The sequence below is a fragment of the Centruroides sculpturatus genome, unplaced genomic scaffold, assembly GCF_000671375.1.
Source record: "Centruroides sculpturatus isolate CEXI.00-Female unplaced genomic scaffold, Cexi_2.0 scaffold1859, whole genome shotgun sequence".
Taxonomy (NCBI): Eukaryota; Metazoa; Arthropoda; class Arachnida; order Scorpiones; family Buthidae; genus Centruroides; species Centruroides sculpturatus.
In genome coordinates, this window is record NW_019386066.1 from 67,099 (window position 1) to 78,009 (window position 10,911).

The following is a 10,911-nucleotide window of genomic DNA, read 5'->3' on the forward strand; positions in this document are numbered from 1 at the left end:
ACAGGGCGGCCAGGGCTACTAGTTATAGGTTATAATATTGAGTTATAGGTTAATTAAAATTAAATTAAATATTTGATTTCTCTCCTCGAGATAGATCTAAAATATATCATTTGTAATCCTATTAATTGAATTATTATGTCGTTTGATTCAATTCGATTTGTTTGTTATTTGTTTATGATATAGTCTCGTTAATGACTAAATCTAATGCCTTCGTCGACTCCACTTGCGATTCTCTTACTCTTAATTCCTCACAAATACGCGATAATCTGCATCTTCACTATCCGGTGTCAAGAAAAACCAACGTTCTGGAGTTCACAAGAACCCTGTTTATAATAAACGTATTAGGACGCCATTCTTAAACGACCGCGGGCCTGTTTCTCCAACAAAACAGCCGGTTAAGAAGTAGATGGGTTTTACTAACTCCATATCCCCGGCTAGCTCCTCACATTTATATTTAAGAGATTTTTATAACTCTAAATTTAGGCTAATAAACGAGTTAATCGGGTCCTGTGATTTTCGGACGAAGTTGGATAGATTCATTAATAGAAAAATAAACATAGGGTATTATTTTTCATAATTAAAAGTTAAATGATTTCGTGCCAAAAAAATTCATAAAACTTCTGTATTCTGTAAACTGTATATCATATAATAAACATGTTTTAGATGAAGGTATTACATTTTATTTTATTTAATTGCAATTAAGAAGCGTTACAATATTTCTGTTGGTGGACAATAAAAAGTTGTTGCTATTATTTTTTGCCGCATGATTTATTAGGAAGAGGATAAGTCGGTGTACTTTCGGGCAAACCTTCGCACCAGCATGCGAAAGCGTAGCAATACCCGTAACTACCTCCTTGGTTCTTCGCTTTGCATTCCATATCGCAGTGTTCGTTTTTTCCCAACCAAAAGCAATCGTATTTGCAGCCATCGCTCTTCTTCACCAGATAACCTTCCTTTGCCCACACTGTTCCTGCAACAAACACAAAAAAATAGTCTTGTTCAACCGTAAGAAATAATACTTATTAATACAATAAAATTAAAATATTTAAATGCTTTGCACTCAAGATGTGTAAAAAAAGTACATTATTATTGTATCACTTAAACTATAAAACTGAAAATAGTCCTAAATATAAATATGCTATTTTAAACAGTAGACAGATGATGTGTCATTCGTAACCTTCTATTTATCTGAGACTTACCTAGCCAGAAAAACGACATTATAATAAAAATCTTGAGGATACAATTTCTTGTAAATGTGAATTTATGATGTTATTCTATTAACTCACTTCTCTCAAGCCAACGGATAGATTAACTGCAAATGCTTAGAGAATTCTACAAATCAAATAGCACTAAATTAAAAATATTGCCAAAATATTCATACTTAAATAAAAACACCATCACTGATCAAGTAAGAATATCATTAAACTGATTTACTTTACACGTCTAACTCTTAAATAGAGAGTAAAGTACTAGAGTAATAGAGATAGAAATTAGAATAATAGAGATTAGTGACCCGTAGAATATCCCCCTGAAAAGAATACCTTCTTGAAAGATTGCTGTTGTGTTGTATTGCCATCCATCAATCGAATGCATATCTCATAATACATAAATAATTCAACTTTAATAGAAGTTGTGGCATTTCGATCAGTTTAATACAAATCGTTCTAATTTCTGAAACACTAGAATCAGTTTATCTGAAGTTTTATAATTTTTCAACGAAATATTTCTGTAAATATGAATTTCGATTTAAGTCTTACATGAAAAAACAAGGTATAATCTGCGAGTGTTTTCATTTCCACAAAAAATACAATATAATGTAATAAATATAACGCGAATTTCATAACTTTTTAATGAACTATGCCATTTAAAAAATTAACAACCAATTTAATTAAGTGTAAGTTCATACTCACCGACCAGGGCGAAACAAGCAGTGATGATCAACAACGAGTTCATCTTCGATGGTATCTAAACGAGTTTAGAATGAGTTACCACGAGCAGAAGTCGATATTTATACACATCCAATGCGAACAGGTACAACACGTACACGTGGATTCTGCATGTTCGATCCATCTGTTTTTACCAATTATAACAACATTAATGAGCCATTAAACAGAGAGGTCACATTTTTCAAATTTCTCTATTTGCAAAAGGAATTAAATTCGTACCGAGTACAGAAATGTTTATGTGAAATATAAATGAATGTCATTAAATTTTTTAAAATAAAAGTCACTTATTTTACTTTTATTTGAACAAGTTCTTGGAACACTTCACGATCATTTAGATATTTCATATTTAGAGGCATGTAATAATATGTGGTGATTTTCTCGTTTGATCGACACCACTAAGCTATCCTCTGTTAGGACTTTTTTCAAAGTCTGCATACATGAAATATTTCATGTAATTATTGACAAACATTTTGGAAAAGAAATGAATTTGCGATTTATAATCGAAATAGTACTTTATTATAATGAAAGTGAAGATTTAAACATTGAATCTCTTCCTCTAAAAAACTTCAAACTTCTCTATTAAGTGTTGCAGTTTATGTAGAATAAACGAGAATAAGTGAGAAGTACAGGTATACCTCGCCTTACGTCTGTAATTGGTTCCAGGAGAACGACTTAAGTCGAAAAACGACGTAAGTCGAATTTATTTGTCTCCGAATCTACTTGCCACTAGGCTGAACCATAAATTACTAATACCCGTTCTGTATTTTATTTATTAATGCACTTTTAATAATATATGGTGAATAAGGATCTATTTTAAGCTTACAAACAAATAAATTTTAGTTTTTAATATAGTACAGAAAAAAGTAATTTAAATTTACGAATGCATGTACTGTAAATACAGTACATACTTGTAAATGTATATATTTTAATATGATTTTATGTGCTTTGAACGCTTTTCTAATGATATTACGACTTCAATATTTGTGGCGGACAGATGTAAAGTCGAATAAAATGACTTAAACTTGATTTTTATTTTTCCATATACTTTTTTAACAAGCGACGTATAATTGGGAACGACGTAACTCGAAACGACGTAAGTCGAGGTATACCTGTATTGATTCATCAGGATAATACAGAGCGAGAGAGGGGTCATATGTTAAATATACTGTATATCTGGAGTAAAGACGAACTGAATGTAAATTTTTATTTTTGATTGGCATTTGTAATATTTTGTAAAATTTCTTTTTCTCTGAAAAATTGTCTCTTTGTAATATAAAAATGAGTTGTTAGTAAAATCCCGTAACAGATGGAGCCACGCACATTTTAACGTGCGTGGCTCCATCTGTTTTTAAATAGAGATTTTTTATCGTAATTCAACTAAATTAGTTGCTTTAATCTTTTGCTAGTAATTTCATTTTATATCGTTGTATAATTGAAAATTACAGAATGATTACAGCCATTTTCTTTGAACGTTTCTTAATTTCTTTGTTAGGATTTTGTGATTAAACTAATAAGTAATTTTAAAGTAAAAGAATAGCCTTAGAGAGACGAAATTGTTTCAGGTCAAGCTAAGGGAAAGAATATTCGCTTAGATAATACCAAAAAATTTTCTGTTATTCCCACTGCATATAAATCTTGGATTAATAAAAACCTTCGTCAAATGCACATGTTAAACAAGGCTAGGCTTTTAAATATCTTAGATATTTTTCAAAACTAAGTACAGCTAAGCTTAATGAAGAAAGGAATATTTAAAATTAAAAAAATTACTACTTGATTCATTATTTAGTCAAAAATTGAATGACGATGATCAAACTGTTTTTTAAAAAAGTTGTGACAGTTTTTGGCAACAGAAAAATAGTTGAAGAATGGCTCTTTAACTACACATTTACATTCGCATTTCAAGTATTTTTTCCGAAAATTTCGGTGCCATCAGTAATAAACAAAAATTAATGATATTCTTAAACTGAAAATATTTACGTGCTCAAAAATTATGTTCGCCATATTCATAAAAAGTTTTCTTTATACAACTATATACTCGCTATAATATAAGTTCTATAAATGTTGTTGTTTTTATTTTATTTGTTGAGTAGTGTAATCAGACATTGTTCCTGATCCCTTTATCCCACCATCTGAGTGCCATGAAAGCCGAGAAAAGCCCTACTCAGTTTTTTCATTATTGCTTGATCATCTCATACTGAATTTAGCAGCAGTGTTTCTCGACAGCACATTATCGTATCAGTAAAACGGAAATAGATCTTCGGGTGCCTATAATCAAATGTAAATATGATATATATTTGGAATTATATTATTAAAATGCGAAGAAAGGGTACTTAGATAAGTTTAAAGACCTTTTAAGAGTAAGTTTTTCGAGGAGATCGTTCACTCTCTCTTTTTTCCCTGCAAGAAACAATGTCCAAAATTTTGTTTTTATTGTACATTGTCATGACTAACCCTGTGTACTAAATTTCAACTTTCAACTCTTGAACGTTGGGGCTTTGCGTTTAATATTATTATTATCAACTCATCTCGATTATATGCATATACCTGTAATAACGTAGTATTAGTTAATATAACAGTAAGAGTTGAAATAAAAAATAAATTAAATAAACAGTCAGTTAAAAACTAATTGTTTTTAACTCAAACAAATAAATAAACACAGCAAGTTTTATTATAATTATGTCTCAGTTATTAATAACATCTGATGTGTGTCTAATAACACATACCATTAACTGCTTTATTTAATACACATGGAAACAAGCAAATGTTCCAAAGCAATAATTTTTAACGTAACTTCACAAGATAACAGCATAAGTCTCTCACAGGCAAGATATTTTGTAAATTAATAGTGCAATCAACGTAGACGTTTCTAATTTGCCGGCATTCGCTAAAGTCTAGGGCGAATTTCCTTTGTTTTCTCTGTAAAAATTTACTTTGCTATGTCAGTCCTTGTTGAAAATACGAAACCGTTGTTAATCACAAACTTGTACTGCATTAAAAATAATTACTAATGTTTTAAGTTTATTCTGAAATATTAAGAAGGAATTCAGAACAGACTTTCACCAATGAATCGATTAAATATTAAAGTACTCGGTCTGAAAGAAACTGTTGTTTCCATGCTGTATACATATGGGTCAAGTGACATTAGTGCGTTCTCTTGTTAATCTTATAATTTTATAGAGATTAGCCAACATTTTATTAATTTTGTTTTTATAATTTTGAATAAGAGAAACATTTATACGATGGCAATAGTAAGTTATTTTGTTTGGTTCATTTATAAAGTTGTATAATGTAACATCAACGGATAAGCGATATATACTGAGACAAACAAATGTGCACAATGATCATAAAATTTTCTGTATATTTTAATAGAATTCCTAACAACTGACTGTATTGGTCTTAATTTCCTAATTTATTTGCAACTGCAACGAATCACTTTATTTTTATTGAAGAATTTATGACTTTGAACGAAGAAAACATTTCTTTAATTACAGAGAAAACCTGTTGAGTTTCATCAATAATTTTATACATTATGTTATTCGGAAATAAAATAATGTATAAACCGACTTCATCCATTTCATACGAACTGCTTCCATGGCAACTTGCCACGTAAATCCCCGCAGAGTTAAAGCTAAAATTCACCCAATTACAATTTTTTACTTTAATTTAAGATATCAGTTTATCAATTTGTTTATTTATTGTCTATTGACAATAAATAAACAAAATCGCAGACAAAATCAAATAAAAGTAAAGATTGAGCTTCAGTGAGCGTTTGTTTTATTTCATTAAACTTTATTCTCTTTATGAATTTCATTGTAATGATTCAAAATTTTTTGTATGTTTCTTTTTAGATGAAATGTTTTCAACTGGTAGCGAAAGTACGACAGTTTCCATTAGCAAATCAACGATATATTATAATATTAGTCTATTAATCTTTAAATGTTTGATACAATTTGGCAAAACTGATTAGGTATACCTTAATCCTAAAAAAATTCGGCTATTTAATTCCTAGATGGTTTGGAGTTTGCAGTTTACCATTACATCTTTATTTACGATGTGTATCTTACATTCAAATGCAGTCAAACTCGGTTATAACTAGCACTAGGGGACTGGCAAGATTTCTTCGTTATACCTTTTAATCGTTATCCTTGAAGAGCAGTGACATAACTTGGATAATACGGGCGGCAGCTTTGGGCGCAAACACGTATGCGAATCCCCGCAAGTGCGAAAATTTTGTAGCTACGCCAATGATGTTTATTGAAGTTATTCTCTTAATTTTTGATGTATGAACTTTCATGAAACTGTTCGAATTTATGAAAAAATACTCAATTGAACATGATTACTTTTCCTCACCAAAAGACAGTACATTTCTTGAATCTATTTATCAGGTTCGTTCGTGTGTTCGGAATACAAATATTGAAACAGAATGATGGTCCAGTCGATAGTAAAAGTTAAACTAATTTTAATAACTTTTAATTAAATGCGATATTTAAGAGAATTTATTTCCCACCTAGTTTATACGATTTGTTGCAATAATATAAACACTTTATTATCACAAACACGGCAATTATCTGATCATTTTACAAGAATTTTGGGATGCAATTTATAAAAAAAATTATAGACCTATAAATTCCCACTGTTCTCTTTGTGCCGTCTGCCGGTCTTTTGAAAATCTGAAAAACGGAGTAAGAAAGATGAAAGATGAGGAAATCCAAGTGCCGGGAGGACCCGATTAACAGTATATGAATATCCGACACAAACCGAAAGACACGTTATTTTACTTTGAACGTATACCTCTGAAAAGTGTTAGATAAACGACCGGCACAACTCTACTGTTAAAAAGAAATATGATGTACAGAAAGAAGACACTACTAATTTCAGGTAGAGAGAATATATTTTAAATTAAATTAAATAAATGAAAAATATGATTAAAAATTACAGCCCGGAATTTTGATTATGTCACAATAAATTATTTTATTCAATCAAGTCTTATATCAAGTCTTTCGGACGTTAACTTTCACAACTTCACGGGGTCATCACAACCTGTCTAACAAGGATAACTTCTCAAATATTAATATAAGGCTGCGAATGGTACAGTTCCTTAGAGTTAATATTAGAATAGAAACAATATCTTAAATATTTTAAGATATTATATGGCTATTTTAATTGCTTACTACTTGATGGATGAAATTGCATTATTTCGTATCTTCCGAGTACCGCGATAAACGTAACAATGGGAGGCTGATATAACCAAACACATTTTATGCTTTTCGTTTTAGTGTTCGTTATATTGTAGTATTTGATTTATATAACTGCAGAGGTTATCTTATCAGGAGTATATTATATAGGATGGCAAATCTAAGACAGTTTTAAAAATTTTTATTATACTGTACTGTATATAATTTAAAAAAAATTAAATATGTTAGATTGTGATAAACTCTTATGTAAAATAATTTTTCTAAATATAATTCAAAATTAAACAGAAATTCCGAGTAAGAGATTGAAAATTCAGCCGGAAAATTCTAAGATTGAAAAAACTTATGAAGGAAAAGTTTACATATTTTTTATAATAACTTTTATAATATACTGTATAATTTGAAATATTTTGATAAAAATAATGAACAATAGTAGCTTTTTAAAGCTAGAATATAAACAATGAATATCAGACGAAAGACAAATATTGCCGTTCAAGAAACGAACAGTAGCAAATGTTGTTTGATATAAAATAATTTTTGACTGTATTGTATTTACACCGATTGCGTTTTAACACGTGGTTCAGTGGCGTCACAACATATAGTAAATTACAACTACGCTTGTCGAGCTTCTTGACCTGACGAAGTAGCGACATCTCGTGGTAGAAATCAGAACTACGTCTATGGCATCGTTCCGTAAATATTCGCTATTTATACTACGTAGATGGTCACAGTTTAAATCCGAGCTATTGTTGACGTACGATTTTCTGTAAATAAAAGTATTAGCATTACCCGTGTACATTACATTAGCATTCAAAAATACACACTGATAATTACATTAAAAATTTCAATAAAGTCTCTAACAACACCGAAAAATAAAGAAACAAGAAGATAACGACACGTGAGAAGTATCGATGAAATACAAGCACAACAATACGTTGTTGTTGTGTATTGTTTCATGTATTTCATCATCTGACTTTTGTTGAGGAACACGTCGATAATCAATAATTATCGAAAATCGATAATTTTATCGACGTAATCTTCAAAATATGATATCCGATGACAAATTACAGATGATGACTTAGATGAAACAAAACACAACAACAATGTATTGTTCTATGTAATTCATATTTATTCCATATTAAATGTTTTAATATGGAATAAAATTAAAACACAATAATTGTATGAAATAATATAACACCAAAACAAATGTTTTATAATTTTTACATGAACAGATCAAATAAGTTTTATTTTATTTAAGCTTTTCCAGTTTTTTTCATTTACTTTATCTAAAACATGAAACACTCCTGGTCTAATTTCTGATATTTTATAAATTAAGATTACAAATAATTTGTTAATTAATAGTTTTATTGTCAATACTAGAATTAATTATTTTTTTGACGGATATTTGTCTTAATATTCTGGTACATGACAGTTTGAAATAATATAACACTGAAATTATTTTGAAAAGGTTTTTATTTTCACGTTACAGATTATTTAAGTGTTTCCACTTTTTCCATTATAAATTTTAATATTTAGAAAACTTTTTAATTCATTTTATTTCTTTACCTTTTACAAAATATCTTGTAACAATAAGGCAAAGTTTCTGTATTAATTATTAAATGTTTTTATAAATTTGAATTAATTTGCAATAATAATTTTTACAATTCGTTCTAATATGCAAGTAAATTAAAACACGACAGCTTAAAATAATATTATAACAATTAGGCAAAGTAAAATAGGGAAATAGTTCAATTATTTAAATTATATTTGTTACTTATTTATTACGTACCTACCTATAAAATGTATTCATTTTGAAAATATCTGGTTTTTGTTTAATTAAGAATTGTTCGTAAGATAGAATATCGCAAAAAAACAATGCTTTTTAAAATATTTGTGGTAATAAGAATATTTTAGTATAATTAAATCTTAGACACCCGATAAGTTCGATGTCTAAGTAATCGTAGTTCCAGTTTTTAAGTAGATTTTTTTTTTTTATCTGTCCATTTTTAAATAAAAATAATTAATTATACGTTGAGAAATAATTTAGTATGTTTTGTAAATTACTGTTCGATTCAGCCCAGTTATATTTGATGATTTTGTTTATGAAATTTAATCTGTAAATTTGTTTGCGAGTAAAATTGACTTGCTATTGATCTTTCGCCCATAATTCATACTTTTTAACATAATCTATATACAGTAGAGCGTCGATTATCCGAATCGATTGGAAACTAGGTTGTTCGGAAAATCGATGTTCCGGATAACCGATCGTGTACGAAAAAATATATTAATTTATTTCATCTTGACATTTTTCTCTGTTGCGTGTCGCTTCCCGTTGAATTTTCGTCGATGTTAAGTTTAACGAAGACTATTGTATCGTTAAAAATTATTTTTTTATTTTGTACGAACAAAATAAATATATNCAAATACTTTTGAAAAAAAAAGTTATACGAAAAAAGTTATGTATATATTAAAATAATAAGTCAATAAACTTTACTAAACTTATAAAAGACATTTTAAAAATCCAATTAATTGTCTAAATGGTTGTTGATTGCATCAAATTTTACTACCTCCTTAAATCGATTCTTATATATTTTGATTTTAAACTTGTGAATTTTTCGAAGATTTACTTTTATTTAGTTATTTCTAAGTAAAACTTTTTGTCAAAGACAAACTTTTAAATAAAAATACTTACTTTCTGAAAATGATTTTCTTGTATAAAAAGTTTTTGCAAAAGAAGTTCACGGCGAGGTATCGAACCAGTCTCTTATACACAGTATTTATACCATCTCTTGACTCAAAAACAGGAGAAAAAAGATACTTGAAATTAGCAACTTTGAAAAACAAGTTATAAAAAGTAAGTATTTTTATTTAAAAGTTTGTCTTTGACAAAAAGTTTGACTTAGAAATAACTAGATAAAAGTAAATCTTCGAAAAATTCACAAGTTTAAAATCAAAATATATAAGAATCGATTTAAGGAGGAAGTAAAATTTGATTCAATGAACAACCATTTAGACAATTATGTGGATGTTTAAAATGTCTTTAAGAGGTTTAGTAAAGTTCATTGACTTATTATTCTAATATATACATAACATTTTTTCGTATAACTTTTCTTTTCAAAAGTATTTGTTATATTGAAAAATAATCTTGAAATATTACTGAATTAGTAGGCCTATATAATATGCTATTCTGTTTTAATAAATTTTGAAGGTAAGTATTTATTGTTAGTATTATTTTAATAGGATTTTAGTATTATTTTAACATTGATTTCGAGGCATTTACAATTCAAAATAAAAATATCTGTTTAAAACATTGCTCTGGGAGTTTAGGTTTACAGCACAACATTCTAAAAAGTTTGGTAACACTAATTTTTATAATGAGTCTAGTTTTTAAGAAATTTAACAGTTAGACAAAAAATTGGCAAGATTTGAAAATTATTTGCATGGTTTATATGTATTATATGAGTAACAAAATTTTAGGGAGTAGGTGCGAAGTGATAGGATTTACAAGGTACTATACAACTTATTTCTGAAATATTAATAATTTAAAGTCGGCAAAACTGAAGGGAAAAGTTTAGCAAAATTCATTTTCATAATGAATCTATTATTTTTAAACAATTAACAGTTAAACGTAAAAATTCTATAGTTATTTTGTAGGGTTTATATCTATCATATGAAAAACAGAATATTAAAGAATTACAATCAGTGGTTCGTTTTCTTGGAGTCTTTAAACTCTTTTTTAATTATATTTAAATAAATACTTAGTATTATTCCTT

At 28.2% G+C, this 10,911-nt stretch overlaps 1 protein-coding gene across 1 annotated transcript; it reads right to left on the reverse strand.

Annotated features, from left to right (window-relative positions):
- Positions 1-657: 657 nt before the first annotated feature.
- LOC111613398 (toxin CsEv1) lies at positions 658-2,010 on the reverse strand. The gene is made up of 2 exons (XM_023354745.1): positions 1,911-2,010; positions 658-970 (listed from the first exon to the last, which is right to left on the reverse strand). Exons 1-2 carry the CDS (start codon positions 1,951-1,953, stop codon positions 750-752), a joined length of 264 nt encoding a protein of 87 aa, XP_023210513.1. The 5' UTR covers positions 1,954-2,010; the 3' UTR covers positions 658-749.
- Between the last annotated feature and the right edge of the window lie 8,901 nt (positions 2,011-10,911).

Bases quoted from the DNA above. Each gene is read 5' to 3' on its own strand.
- LOC111613398 (XM_023354745.1), bottom strand. From the start codon at position 1,953: ATGAACTCGTTGTTGATCATCACTGCTTGTTTCGCCCTGGTCG. The intron at 971-1,910 runs GTGAGTATGAAC...TGTTTGTTGCAG, and splicing joins TGCTTGTTTCGCCCTGGTCG to GAACAGTGTGGGCAAAGGAA.